Genomic DNA, 16,226 nt, shown 5'->3' with positions numbered 1-16,226 from the left:
AAACAAGAAGCCATTTTGTTTTTTTCGCCACCTATAATTCAACTTGACAACTAAATTAGACGTGTTCATCTTCATAATAACCGTTTCGCAACAAACCGGTAGTCTTTCTAAAGATATTTTATGCATTTTCCAATCAAATTCATCAAAAATATCTACTTTAATTAAACAATTATAACAAATTCACTTGTTTTTCTTTGAAATATCATACAAATTCAAGATAAAACAAAGTTAACGACTGACGTCACTACTCGTCTGACATATTCACAATGCGCATGCTTCACCCCAAAATGTCATACAAAACCGATTCAATGACAGTTAAGTACAGTTGTATTTGTTGGGCATGTTCAGTTGAAAAGAAATCGTCGTCATCGTCGAACGAACGTCGTCGATCCGAAGAACTGCTTGCAATTTTATATCACCACAAGTTCCCGGTCAACTCTACGCCGCATATTTTTTTTCAATTAATTTTTAATAAAATTAGTTTTCAATTTAACTTGTTCTATCAGTTGAATTCACTACCTCGTTTAGAGTGTGTCACATAGATTTTTGAACAAGAAAGAGAAGCGCGAAATACAAGAATTCTTTGATCGATTTCCAAAAAAAAATTCCCACAGCAACTCTCAAGAAATTTAATACAAAACAAAAAAAGCCAGATAAAAAAACCTTGAGATTTTGCCAACGCGATAAAAAGTTTGTATCTTTCATCATTAATTTTTTACTGTAAACCACACGCAAAACTAAAAACTTAAATAAACTGAAATAAGAAGTAAATTTACTTTGTTTTTTTGTATGTTTTTAGTTTGTCCCTATTATTTTAAGTGAATCAAAAACTATTCGCCATGCAAATGCGATAGGAAAAATCGAAAAATTCAATTAAAAAAATCTATTTGCAAAGTGGACTTTTTTTTAAGCAAAGCAAAGGGAAGGGAATTCTCCTCATTTTCATCTGCTCCAGATTCTTTTAGTTCGCGTGTAAGCGGTGGCGATTAGGGCGTCTCTTTTGTTTGTCTTCTCTTCCTTTCGTGTCGTTGTCGTAGTTCTTTTGTTGTTGACGTAGTTGAAAGTAGTTTTTGTGTCTGTTTGCCAATATAATAAATAAAAAATCTAAAACGTGAATGTCGTCGTCTTCAGGGAGCCATCAAAGACTTCATCAAGGATACAATCCACTTTCAACAATGGATAACGCATCGGTAGCAACAGCAGCTTCCGATGATAGTGTTGCTGGCATTGCATCGGCATATTCATCACAGAAATTAATGCCAACTGATAGTAATAGTAACAGTTCCGAGGAGAATATGTTGCAACCAGTTCGAATTGCAAATACACGATCGAGTGTCAGTTGCATGGAATGGTTTACAGTTGGTGTATTGTGTTTTGTTAATTTAATCAATTATATGGATCGATTTACGATAGCAGGTAAGATTTGGTTTTTGCTTTTATTTTTATTTTGAGAGAATTTTAAATGAAATGAAACTTTTTTGCAGGAAAGTAAAGCTATTGTTCTTGAGTCTTAAAAGATAAATTGGCAAACAAGTTTTGCATGGGAATGGGTAATAGTTATTCATATTTTATAACAGAATGTCTAAAAAAAGAATTGGCTTATCACTAATTCATAATTTCTTATCGAAACCAACCCCAGAAATGAGAATCGCTTCTTCTGTTTCCCCATTTTAAATCCTAACAATCAGTTTCTTATTTCCTTGAGACTTGGAAAATGCACAAATTGATAAGGGAATGGAAGTAAAAGTCAGAATTTTGTTGTAATTTTGTTGGGTTCGAATCATAGCTTCAGAAGCAGAATCTTTAATGAAAATTGATTCGAACTCCAAAACTGGACATTAAGGGCGGAATTCATAGTCATCACTCAAGTTGAGAAATATCTTAAGCATTCACTCAAGCGAATCCTTATTCATAGTCAACACTTGAGTCGAAATTTTCTTCAAGTGAATGTCTGAGGAGGCTTTTTTACTTGAGGAAACGCTTAATTTTTTTTTCAGTCAATTGACATTAAAACGCAAATGTCATTGTTTTATTATTAAACAATTAAAAGTAGCACTAATTTTATAATAAAATAAATGAATTGCGAATATTTGATTTGAGTTGTACGAGTAGGACGATGAATTCGACGAGTATGTTGGACAAACGAGTGCGAATTATTAAAAAAATGTTTTTTTTTTTATGACAGTTAATTCAAATCAGTAAAATTTTCAAGTTTGAGAAAAAATTTTCCTCAAGACAAGATTTTTCTTTACTCAAGTGACAGCCCTATTTTCAATTTCCTTGAGCGATTGCTTGAAATATTTCTCAACTTACTATAGTTGAGAAAAATCTTAACTCAAGTACCGTAACGACTATGAATTTCGCTCTAAATAATGAATCGTATATTGTTGGCTTTAAGTGTAAACCTGCTAACTCCATTAAAGTAAATTTTACTGGAGAGAGAAAAAAACTTCTCAAAATGGTTTTTATCAATTTAAAAGAAAAATCCACAATGCCATTTTGTGTGTTGAGTAGTGCTCTTCATTTCTATACGAAAGCAGATTCAAAAAGAGTAGTAGTTTTGTATCTTTTTAGTATTTTTGTGAGTTAGCAGGTTTTCTTCTGTTAGTAATGCAAAAAATATTGGATTTAGCAGGTTTTCCTACAAAAATAAAAACAATGTTATGAATTGTTTACCAATAGATTTTTTTATTTTCTTGTAAAAACAGGGTATAATTCAGGAGGAATGTGCCAAGAAAATATTCATATGGGAGTGGGAGGGGAAGGCCGGGAGGGGGGGGGATGGTATTTCCCAGCCCTATAGACAGGACTGGAAATTTTTCTAAAAAATTAACTTAATTTGGAAAAAAAAAAATATTACAAATCAGCGGTTACACCTACTAGGTATAAAGTGGTGTACCTTTTTGTTATTCAAAAACCTCGTCCATTTTCTTGTTTAAAGCTGTTTTATGAAATAGTTTTTGAAAAATTAATTTTCAAAATCAAAATTTAAAAAAAAAAAATTTGTTTTTTAAAAAGATGCAAAACGTTACCAATTCCCTTCGAGGAAAGAACAAAGTAGGAAAGAACAATTGTCCATGTAAAACCCACAATAGGGCTAATTGACACCAAGAATAGTAAAAAATAATAATGTGGACTTTTTTGCATTAGGTTTTTTTTTAGAGATGCCGCGAACATTCGGCCACTATTCGGTATTCGGCCTATTTTTCTGGTATTCGGTATTCCGCCGAATAGTTTAACTATTCGGCCGAATACCAAATGGAGAAGAAAAAAGACTTAAATTATTATACTAAAATGTGTGTTTTATTAAAAAATTGCAATTTTAGTACTCATAATCTACTAAAGGCAAGTTGTGGTGAATGAATACCTACTATTTGTTCCGCATTTGTTGGTAGTAAACGATTACGTTTATCTTCGTAGACTATTGCTGCTTCGAAAAATAGTCTTTCACTGTAAACACATTTCCCAGGAGACGAAAGGTAGACTTTAGCAAATGTTGTCAAAATTGGAAATTTTGTAGTATGTGTTGACCACCACTTGTATGGGTCCGCCGCCGTTCGATATTGGCGAACAGTCCTCATATATAATTCGATTTTGGATGTCTACCTTTGCAGTAGTAGGTAGTGTGTTCCGACATTTACATACCTTAAAAGTAGTTCAGTTATTCATCGTTACAATACGATGTTGTTGGGAATTTTTTAAGCCACATCTATTCTTGAGACAAAGTATACAATTTTTGAAATTACCAACGTTCTTTTCTGAGTGGTCTTGGCCGAATATTCGGTATTCGGCCAAATCAATGTTCGCGGCATCTCTAGTTTTTTTCATAATCTCTCTCAGCCTCATGTTAACATCAAGTGATTTGAATCAGGCTTGTGTAGTTCGCGAACGAACTAGTTCAATGAACTAGTTCATCTTGGTGAACTAGTGAACTTAGTTCACTTACTTAGTTCAATTTAATTCGCGAATATAGAAAAAGATTTTTTTCAACAAACTAAACAGCAACCTATAGCAGTCGTAATATGACATTACAAAATTTGGTCCTTGTCTTATACGCCGACAGCGCCCTTTCAACCCGAAAGACGTTTAAAGAATAGGGATTCAGAAACCAAAGTGCATATGAAATTGCATCCAATTCTTTGTGGAGCGAAATCAGTTCTCAAGATTTAGATGTAAAACAAAAGACACAAAGTCGCTTGTGCCAGTATCAGCGTTTCTTCTTCAAGCACCACTTATTCTTATTTCTGAGCAAGAACAAAAAACAAGTAGCATCTTGGTCTTTGCATTACTATGATTTTAATTTAATGAAAGCAAAACGAACTTCTTCTAGACTTTCGTCAGGAACCAGAAAGCTTGACAAGTATATGAACGAAATAAAAAATAAAATACGTATCTGTTATTTTTAGGTTGTATTTGTTTTATTATGTAGAATGCGTCAATTTTACATAAATTTGGATACAGTTTGTACAAACTAATTTTGTTTTTCAATTCTAACAAAACCGGAGTGATTAAAATAAATTGAACTAGTTCAGTATCGTGATTTGAACTAAAGTGATCGATCACTCAAATGAACTAAAGTGCCTAACTCTAATTTGAATGCCAACCATGTAATCAAGAATGCTGTTGTTCTTACATATTATGAGAATAGGTTCTCTTATTTCTTATTTATTAATGAGATAACTGTTGATTTAAGAAGTTTTGATGGAGTTAGCAGGAATTCTTTGGGAATAATTGAGTTAGCTGTTTTACTCATCACGCAACTTGGCTGACTTATAAGTGGAGTTGAACGAAGATTTTGATGTCAGACGATGCGCCTTCCTTAGACAATTCAAACTGCATACCTAACTCAATTTTGCCCAAAAGTGGAGTTAGCAGGTTAACACTCTAAGCCGACGCACGATATGTTGTCCTCAAACTGGAATTCTATTCTTGTGTTTATGAAGAATTTTAGATTTCTTCCTACTTCCATGTTGTAAAATTTTTAATTAGGTACCAGCTAGCCTGAAACGCACTGCTTATTGTTTGATAGGTCGAAAATACTAAAATACTATATTATCTTCTTAGATAAAAATGGATTGTGCAAAGGCAATTAAGATTATTCTTTCTTAATTTCATCCAGACTTTAAATAGTGTTTGATTTAACATATTACATATCTTAGGTTGTTCATTGCAAATGTAAAAGCCTATAATTTTATTAAGTCGTTTCTGATTTTGTTTTCGATAGATTGTTGTCGTTTAATTAAAACTACCTAAGGGCAATTCCATGGTAACTCACGTTACATTCACAAAAATTTCCAACACATAAATAATTTTTTTTTTTTCAATTTTAATGTAAATTGATACGAAATTACTATCCATGAAAGGAGCATAACTATTACTTTCATAATTAACTAAAAAAATTGTCTTTATTTTTAACATTTGCTTGGGAAAAATAAAAGTTTGATGGTAACTCACGTTACAAAAATCGGACACGAATTTTAAGAGTCCGACGGTATGAAGTTTTTATGTGAAATTAAGAATCTCAATTTGTTTTCAATGAAGATTCCATACATACAAAATTACAAGCTTTTAATATGAGTGACAAAACCAAACATTTTTTCAATATTTCGAGGAAAAATTTTAAAATATTTAGGTAACTCACGTTACATTATTTTGGTAACTCATGTTACCTGCGATTTGTGGTTCCAAAAGTAAAGAAAAGATGCATTTTCACTCAAGTTTTTTTTTAACCGATTAGTGTGTAACGAAGCTTGCTTAAATGTTAACTTATTTTAGCACTCACGAGGGGATATTGTCATCGTCACTATTAGACTCATCATATTTTCAGTTTGCTTGTTTTTCCGTCATTTTCATGTGAAATTCTTCTGTTGTTGGCAAGCTTATGCTATAAAAATGCTTAAAGATTATTAAACTCCCTGAATCTTATGTCTATCCATAAGGGAATACAACAAAGAATCTTTTCTTGCAACTTGCATAAAGAGTTGCCGTTTGTAAATAGTAATTTGCTAATAAAAAAAGTAAAAAGGACTGCATAATTTGTTCAAAATTCGTGTCCACTTTTCATGGAATTACCCCTAAGTCGTTTTTTTTTAAATTTTTTTTTGAGAAATTGCATTAGAAATTTGTTATCCAATATTAAAAATCCAAAAACGGTTTAATCTACGTGTTAACATTTCGGTAAAATAATTGTTTTGTTACAATTGTAAAATAAAGCTTCGGGTACTGGTAATTATAGTCGATATGGACTTAGGGAGTTTTCATTGAAAAAGTCCAATCCTAATTTGATAATTTATTACCTCTTATATTTATTGTAGAAAATGGGCCAATAAACTACAGAATAAGATTCAAATAAACCTTTACCTGCACTCCACGGTCACATACAGATCAATATGCCATCAGGCAAAACTTAAGTCATTTCTTTTAAAAAATGTTCATACTTTCTCGTTTAAAGTAATTTATAGGTTGCATTTATCAAAGACATCATTCATCTTGGAAAAACTCAAAAAAATTAGCTTGAAACAAGTGAAAGTTGAAAATCTTAGAAAACTTATTTTTATGGTGTCTGTAGGATATTCTTAGTCTAAAAAAAACACAAAAACCTTGTTAATATGAGAAAATATAGGTACTAATAAGATAATTGTCACGTACAGACAAAAAAAAAATCTTTTTCTTCCAATAAGAAAAAAATAAATATAACCTTAGAATATTGCTTTTCCAGCAAAAGTACTTACTGTAATAAATTGATTTAATTCAATAACACCAAAAATCGTAACTTGCCCACTGACAGATAAACTAGCTGACTGACATGGTACCACATTAAAACAAAAATCACATTTTTATTAGCTAATTACTAACTTCATTTCAAACTCAAAATGGTTTTTCTTTTGTAGGTATCCATTTAAACCAATGAAATTTGTTCGGAACCAATGTTATGAGCTTGAGAATAAAGAATAGTTGTCAATGCTATTATCTGCTAAAAATGTGTAATTCGTAGCCAGTCAGTAAAGTTAAAGGTCTAAGCCAAGGATATACAAAGAGCCTGGATAAAATGACAATAAGAATTTGTTAAAAGTTTCCACTTTCATTGTAACAATAAACATTACTGTAACGTCTTGGAATCCCAATTATCCAACCTTACTTTTACAAGTACCTGTGTTCCTGATATTCCTGCTTTTGAAACACAGTTGATTGGTAATCCTAGCATAGGTTAGGTATATACCTAAACACAAGGCCATTAAAAGACCGGTTCTTTTTCGGTTTCAAAACTTTTAGTTGAACTTAGTGTGCCCTTAAGCAGTAGGTATTAAAAAAGCTCAAAAGTATAGTTAAAAACATTTTTGTCGTCCTAAACACTAAACAGTGGATAATTTAATCGTAATTTCAAGTTCAAGTGGAAAAAGTTAATGAAGATGGTAAAAAAAAAAAACAAATAATGAAAAACGTTAAACGAAATAGGTATAGATAGAGGACTTTTTGTTTTTCCTTTCATTAAAAATTTCGTAGCATTTCTTAAAACTAAAATACCTACATATATTACCCAATATAAGTTCAAGTGACCTCAACTCCAAAAATGTATAAAGCGTTTCGCCCAGGTACGACAGTGGGCTCATCAGTTAGATCTGTCGTACCCTTAAAATAAAAATAATTTTAATAATTTTTTATTATTTTTGTTATTTTTTTCTTCGTTACATATATTACCTATATTTTTCAAGAAAATTTACTATAAAGCATAAAAAGCAAGTAAACAAAAACATTTACCTCTTTTTGTTTTTATTACTTAAAATTTTTGTTGACGATGACAATTTTAAATCAACAACTGCCCCAAAAATTTGCTGATTGCATCCAATTTGTTGTTTATTTTAATTTGCAAAAAAAAAAAAAATAAATAAACAGATGATCAATTTACAAAAAAAGATACTTAAAACAGTAAATAGCAAACATTTTTGATGATTCAACAACGGAAAGTGTTGATGAAACACACAAGATAGAAAGTTTAATTAAATTTAGCGAATATGACTAATATAATTTGACTGGATTTTATCTTTTATTTTTTTATTTACATATTTAATAAACTTGTTCTTTTTGAATAGATACAAAAAATGTTAAAAAGTTAACCCGGAGAAGACAACTTTTTTAAAAATGTATTTAATCACATTGACTGAAAAGGTAAAACATCTTATTGTTTGTTCAATTGTGGTGCTTCCTTTTTTAAATTGAAACATCTTAAACCAGTTGCTTTTTTGTAGATAATTAGTCACAAATTTTATAGCAGTTTTGAAGACGACAGGTGCATTCTTTGAATTCTAGAAAAAAGTTTAAGAAGAATTTAAAAGAATATTTAACTTTTAAATGTCAATTTTTAAAGGAAACTAACTGATTAATTCATATAGACTCATCACAAGCTATAATTAATATCTTGTGACTTCCCCTTTCCATCCTTAAATGTGATAATTAAAATTGCAAATAACAAAACAAAAACAAAAATACTTCTACATCACCCCATCTCTCCATCCAATGAACATTGCTTACAGAGGAAAACAACACTTTAAGCGAATCGTATGTTTTTTTTTACGCTGCCTTCATTTTCAGATAAATCTAACTTAAATCAAATAAACCAACATAAACAAAACAAAAAAAAAATACAAAATAAATATAAATTCTATTTTTGTTTGAACTTGCGAATCATACGATCGACAAAATCAAATAACAAAAATCTTGAAATCTTTGGCGATATTCATTCGAGGAGACTTTAGACTCTTTTTTCTTTGAGACTTAAAATAGATTCTAACGCTTCGCATTGAATGCATGTTGTGAGTGTGTTAGCCAAGTCATCGTCGTTCTGTCGAGTCGTCGTCGAAAATATTAAAAAGAATATTTAACAAAAAATTGCAATTTCATTTCAAATATAAATACAATTGACATCATTCGAAACATCGAAAAATCCTAAAATTTAAATAAGTTAAGGTCAGTCGAGGTAATACATTTATTACGTATACATTCATATTGGTTTGTGGGTATGAAAATTTGTGTACAATTTTCATGAACGCCAAGTGGCTCGGAGTTTATATATAAATTTGACCGCCTTTTGTGGGGAAGCGGACAACAAACACACCACTTCCAATCATGTGAATGAATTTTGTTCGAAATATGAATGTATTCAGTTCAGTAGCCTGGTAGGCGATTTTAAAAAGATAGCCGGTATACCAATACCATTATGCCTATAAAATTTTTGTTTTTGTAAATTTTACAGCTTTTGAGACGAGCCCTCCAAACCTTAGAGTTTCATGGTTGTGATTGTGACTCATTCATAATGATTGTAGACTCTCTTAATGGTGTTATCTTGTTTTTGTTTTGTATTCTTTGTTTATTTATTAACGTTAATATCAAGTACAAAAAATTGAAAATTCCTTTAAATATAGTCATATTGTAAAATTGAAATACCTACATAATATGGCGTGATGTTGATTATGAAGCATTATTATTTAAAAATACTTAGGTACTACTGTCGCACATTATAAAGCTTTTTTTTTTTTTGTTGTTTTTACAAAGTTGAATGTAATTAGTATAATACGATGTTACAAATTGACTTTAAAATCACATAAAACTTAATTATATGTTCACTTGTTTAGGCTTTTTAAATACACATTAAAAGAAACAAGGGTCGTTAAGGGTTGTGTGGTATTTTTGTTTAAAATATTTTAGTAACAATTTGTCAAATTGAATGTTTTTATTTTATTGTTATTTTTTTCCAGCTTTAAGCTTTTATTGCTTTATAAACAATTGAATTTTTTTAAATCTTATCAAAATTAGTAATTTAGTTGGAATTACAGAAAGTTTGTTGTGAAGAGCACCTCTGATGTAGCATTTAAGATGTTTTATTGATACTTCTGTTAGCTGTGGTTTTTTCCAGATTGTAGTTTTTCATCATTATCAATAGAAAAAAAGCTTTATTTGTAATAACAAGCTAACACAAGTATTGATGTAAATAGCCAAAACATTAAAAATAACACTGGCCAACAATTTTCAACTTTTTAAAGTTTTCCAGGAAGAATCAAATTTTATAGATTTGGGTTCAGTAAGCTCAAAAATCATATTGGTTTCTTTCTAGCTGCTCTAGTTTTTGAAATATTTTTCATATTTGGGGGAAAATTCATATTAATATTTAAGTTTTCCTTATTTTTTAGCGTTTATTGTAATTTTCCAGAAAAATTTATATTAAACTCAATTTATTTGGGGTCAGTAAACCTATTCATATTCATTTTTTTTTCTAGGAACTTTTTTTGTTGAAATATTTTAGTTTTCCACATTTTTGGGGTAATTTCGTACTTATTTTAAAGTTATGCTTATTTTAACTGTTTGTTAACATTTTCCAGATATTTTTTAATCAAACATAATGCATTTGGTTTCACTTAGCCTAAAAATCAGCTCTATTTTTATAGATATTTTAATTTTTCACATTTTAGGGGTAAGTTCATAATATTTTTTTAGATTTTATTATTGCAAGCGTTTTTAAAGTTTAGCTGGAAAAATTTTTTTTGGCCAGTGTAATACCAATTTAAGCTTCAGATGAATTGATCTCTTTATTTTGCCAAAAAGTTTTTACTGCAGGCAATAGGCATTAGGGAATCATCTGAGAATTTTTGGAAAAGATTTGAATTTAATATTTCATATAATGAGGCACATTGAAACGAACATAAAAAATATTTTTTTTTTTTATTCCAAAAATGTGTGCTTTTGCCGCTATTTTGAAAAAATCGTGTTTGTGATTTTCTCGGATTTTTTGTCTTGTTTTTTGTAGAAAAACGAATTATCTAATTTTTGTATTGAATAATATTTTCTCTGTAATTTTTCTGTATAAAAAGTTATTGACAAAAATATGTAAAATTTTCGGAGATGATCGTGTGTTTAACATTTTTTTTTCAGTTTAGGTTCATCTGAGCGATAAAGTTCTAATAAAAACTTTAGTACAACTCTAAATTTCATACATTTTGGTATATTGGCCAAAATACTTACTATTTTGTGCCTAAAAAGTTGTTCTTTTGGACAGTGAATTTTGAAAAAAAAAAATATGGACATTTTTATCAATATATTTTGATATATTTTATTTGACATAGAATGGTTATACTTTAATCTATTATAAAATAAAATTTGCACCGATATATTTGGAATAATTAAGCTCTCTGATATTCCTATTTGAAACTATAGGAACAACGATAAGTCTCCTATAAAGTTAAATCACAGAAAAATTAATTTCAATTAAATATTCTTAATAGTTTATTACCAAAAATCAGCTTTAAAACTTTAAATACCACTACGTTACCAAGATAAACCACAATGTTACCGTGATTTTTAAACATTTCGATCCAAATTTTGGTTTCAAACTTGTTAAAGTAAATAATGTTAATTTTATAACTCAATATAGTTTTTTTACTAATTTGTACTTTTTCTTCAAGAAAAATTAAATTCAAAAAAAGGGACATTTTTTTAGCCACTAAATAGTATTTTGGCCCATATAAAGTTTTCTTGTACGCCCAAAACTGTTTTAGTTATAACCTGACGAATTCAATATTTTTCTATCGAAATAGAAAGCTTTTACAAAAATCAAAACTTAAGGCTATCTGCTCATCCTCATAATAGATGAATAAATGTTATAAGAATCATCTCTACCTTTTATAAGGTACCATTTTAAAATTTCGTGTACTCGTATATTATAAAAAAAAACTAACCAAATTCTCAGTTGCATATAAAAAAAATGCTCACAATGAATCCATACAGAATGAATATTAAACTTAAAGCAACGAACTTTCTCTTCACTTTGCATTTGCATTATAAAATACTTTGCGGAAGTAAGCTACATAAATAAGTAAGTTACCATGTGCATGTGGAGTAGATATGTTGTTTTTTCTTCTTTTCAGTATTGTTTTCTTACTTCTTTATCCACCACAACATGTTTTTTATTTTTAGGTTCGTTAGTTCACAAGCTTTTACTTTATTTTTATTTCATATGTACATATTTGCATATGTATATCTTTTACAAAACATTTAAGTATAGAAAATAATCATATCGTACCTAACCAAAAACCCCTGAATCAAAGGTGCTCATTATAGAAGCTATGTAATTTTGTATAAAATTCCAAGTAACTACAAAATTGTAAATAAAATGCATTTTCTAGGATTTCTATAGAATTCAGTAATTTCATTCATTTAATGGTTCGTAAGTATTCATTTGGCGGGAAATACTCTTTGCTTAAAACCCCAATACACATTTTGTCTATTTAAACTTTATTTCGTACTTTCAATTGCTCAGAATATTGTTGCAATTATTTTCAAAGCTTAAATAAAACAACTTCATTGTTTGTATAAGAACGATAAATACACATACAACAAATCAATTTAAATTGAAGTGTCCACGTATTATATTTGGCTGATAACTTATTGCATTCAAGTGAATACTTTATTGGCGTCATTGAAAGATTAAAAAATTCATATTTTATCTCTGCATTAACTTAAATTTTCTGATAAGGTATTTCAAATATAAAAGATATATATGAAACTATCCTGCCCAAAGCCTTATTCTGGGAAATCCCTGTTTATATGCCATATTAGGTATCTTCCATCCAGCCCGCACAATAACATTTATAAAAATTAAATTTAATTATTGAGTCAGTGAGTTACTCAAAAACTGGCTAAACAAGATTTTAATTAATAAACGAAAAGTTCAAATTAAAAACGTCTGTCCAATTTGAAAATTACTCTAAAAATATTGATCAAACAAAAACAATTTGCGACGAAAATATAATAATTTTGAAAAAAATTATAAGACAACTTCTTCAAATAGATATTGAACTTTGGACATTTTATTTGGGTCCGGTTTATCATTAAATAAAAATTAGATGCTGCCTCGCGTCGGATATTAATGTCTCGTATCAACAAAATAAAAAAAGCCAAAACAACATTATATGTATGTTTGAATATATAAATGTATAAATCAAAAAAATAAAAACAAAGCTCACTTAAATAAAATATATGTATATTCGCCATATACACAATACAAATTAAATGCGTATCAGTAAATCCATGCAAAAACTTGCAGCTGGCAAAACAAAAAAAACCATCTCTTGATATGGATGGTCCCCGTTGAGGGAGCAAGTTTCATTTGAATAAATTTGAATTTTGTATAATATTTGACTTTGCGTAAAGTAAAAGTTTGTGTTCCAACTAATGGAGAGTAAAAGAGAATGCTTATAAAGTTACAAAGCTTACTTAATAATAATTAGTACGGTATATTATTAAACTTACATAAACTTATTCGTGTTTCATTTATTCAAAATAAAGGAAGGAAGTTCTTCTCATGCACTTTTCTTTTTGAATAAATTATATTTTTTAGTTTTAATTTAAATGCATACACTGGGAAACAGTGCTGTCGTTTATTATTTGTTCAAAAGAAAAACCAAAGATGTATAAAAGAGATTGTGTTTGGGTACTTTTAGCTTAGGAACAGAAATTAACGAAGAGAAGTTTCTTAACCCTTTCGGACCCAGCGTTACTCTCATGTAACATATTTTTAAAAATTCGCAAAAAATATTCCATTCAATATTTTTTAGGTTTCGATGGCTTAATTGAAAGATAATAATGCCTAGTTACTGGATTATTACAAAAAGTTAGTCAAATATCATACCTTTAATAGACCGAGAGCCGGCAGCATATTTTGGCAGTTTTGATATAACCGAAATTCGAGTGTGCGCATATCTAGATATGCACCACAGTAGGGGAGAGTGGGGCCAAATGTAACACTTTTTTCTAAAATCGATGGTTCTCCTACAAATTTGAAAGTGGGTCAACCAGACCTTTTTTAAATTAAAGACCCATGTTTTAGCTCCAAGATCCATCATAAAAATTTAGCAAAACATAACGGTAATGTTGAAAAATATAGCTTCCAAAAAAAAAATCGTGTTGTTTCAACTTACCCCACATACGGGGCAAAGTGTAACACATACCGGGGTAGGTTGTACCAAGAACTAAAAATAAGAGAAAAATACCTTTATTTGTTTATATTTATTTGTTTTTAATTAATAACAATAAAAACAAATCTTAGTCATGAAATTTTGGTGCAAATTTGTAAAAAGTGGAGCAAATCCAAGATTTCCAGAGAAAATTTGACAGTAGTCTTAAATAAAAGTTATTCGAATTCATAAATTGTTTTATAAGCTTTATGAATTCAAATGGTGGTTCAAAAATGTGTTTCCAATTTCAAAATAAATACAAATTCAATTACAAGCATTCATATTCAGGGTTGTTAATTATATTAGGTAAACAGTTTTTCAGTATAGGTAGGTTTTTACATGGTACAACTTGCCCCGGAAAAATGTTACAACTAGCCCCAGCATGAAATTTGGCACATAAAATCAATTTAAAAAAAAAGCGAAACTGATATAGACATAACACATACACGCAATTTGAGCCAAAACACGGTTGCATATAACAAAAAAACACTTAGCACTCTATCTTTTTCGGGTAAAGAGGTAGACCAAAAATAAAATTAAAAAAAAAAGTTACAAACATGCATTTTTTGGGCACCACTAGTGTAACTTCTCACCCTGTCGTCTAATCTTCATCTGAAGAAAATGTGCCGGTAGATATTCAAAAATTGAGCATTTTTCTCCTTTACGCGTTTCTTAATATTGAAAGGAACATCGCTTTTTTTAGCTGTTAATTCTTACCCCTGTTACATTTAGCCCCACTCTCCCCTATATCAACGGAACAAGTCTGGCAGTGATCTTTTTCAGCTTTCCCTTGCCAGACGCATCCAAAGTGCAGCAAAAAATCAATTTTTGGCGTTTTGGTATAACCGAATAAATGATACACCAAAAAATCATAAAAAATCCCCTGATTTCGAATCTGTGGGTACCGCAAGTTTCTTTTTCAGCTTTCCCCCCGCCAGACCGCTTTAAAGCATTTTTAAGTGCATTTTTCTAATAAAAAACCTAATTACTTATTTTCTGTTAGGTATAACCGTATGATGGTAACAAATTAATATTCTATGTCTATTCCAGGTCTAGAAAATATAATTTTTAGCCAGCTATTTTTTAGTCTTCCCTCTGCCAGACGCATCCAAAATGCAGTCAAAAATCAACTTTTGGCGTTTTCCTAGGTATTAACTGAATAAATGATACACGAAAAAATCATAAAAAATCCCCTGATTTCAAAAATGTGGGTACCAGAAGTTTTGTTTCAGCTTTCGGCCCGCCAGACCGCTTTGAAGCAATTTGAAATGCATTTTTCTAATAGCTTATTTTCTGTTGGGTATAACCGTATGATGGTAACAAATTAAAATTCTATGTCTATTCCTGGTTTAGAAAATAAAGTTTAAGCCAGATATTTTTCAGCCTTCCCTCTGTCAGACGCCCTTAAAGGTTTCCCAAACAGGTTTTTCCATAGAAAAAACACCTAGTTTTTGTTTTTTTCTTATAAAATTGAAATAATATTTTTTGTTTAGAGTAACCATATGACGGCCAAATATTAACTTTCTCTGCCTTTTCCTGATTTAGAAAATGTAAGTTTAAGCCAGTTTTGTTTCAGCCTACCCTCTGCCAGACGCCCTAAAAGGTATCTCAATAGTAGGGGAAAGTTAGATTTTGCTATATGGGGCATGGGGGTCTGGGAAAAAATCCGAAATGCATTTTGTCTTCAGGTGTACAACCGCACCAAGAATCATTTTGTTTGTCCCTATACAAAAAATTGCAATTTTTTGAAGTTTTTTGCCTACAGATCGAAAACGGTGTGTGAAATCGAAAAACCTATATTGTAACAAATGAAGGTAATTAAAAGATCTACAACTTTTACAACGAACAATTTTTTTAAAAAACGCTCAAGTAAAAGAGATATGACAAAAAAAGAAAATCACTTTTTGACGTGTTTAAAAAAAAAAACACCCTAACTTTTAAACCAAAGGGATAATCGAAAAATGTTATTTAACATATATTGTAGAAAATTAAATTATTTCAAGTTTGTCATACCTACATTGTTTTTTTTGTAGGTTCAAAAATACGCGAGTTATGTGAAAAACTAAAATTTGTATTAAAAAAAAATGGCGGCCAAATGACTCTTGGTGCGATTGAACAAAATTTGGTTTACGACTCGTGTCTTTATGCCTTTCGAGCCCTGAAGTCAAAATGCATTTTGGATTTTTTCCCAGACCCCCATGCCCCATATAGCAAAATCTAACT

The 16,226-nt window shown here is 29.9% G+C and overlaps 1 protein-coding gene across 4 annotated transcripts in view; it reads left to right on the top strand.

Annotated features, from left to right (window-relative positions):
* Positions 1 to 308: 308 nt before the first annotated feature.
* Positions 309 to 16,226, top strand: part of LOC129914553 (protein spinster) — a 47,844-nt gene continuing 31,926 nt past the window's right edge. For 2 of the 4 annotated variants that reach the window (XM_055993879.1, XM_055993871.1), the window contains exon 1: positions 773 to 1,416. In XM_055993879.1, coding sequence (XP_055849854.1) covers positions 1,116 to 1,416 — 301 coding nt within the window. In that variant the 5' untranslated portion in view covers positions 773 to 1,115. The other 2 variants (XM_055993887.1, XM_055993896.1) reach the window with 2 other exon arrangements.

This window comes from Episyrphus balteatus, chromosome 1 (genome assembly GCF_945859705.1).
Source record: "Episyrphus balteatus chromosome 1, idEpiBalt1.1, whole genome shotgun sequence".
Taxonomy (NCBI): Eukaryota; Metazoa; Arthropoda; class Insecta; order Diptera; family Syrphidae; genus Episyrphus; species Episyrphus balteatus.
This window is presented reverse-complemented; position numbering and strand designations above follow the sequence as displayed.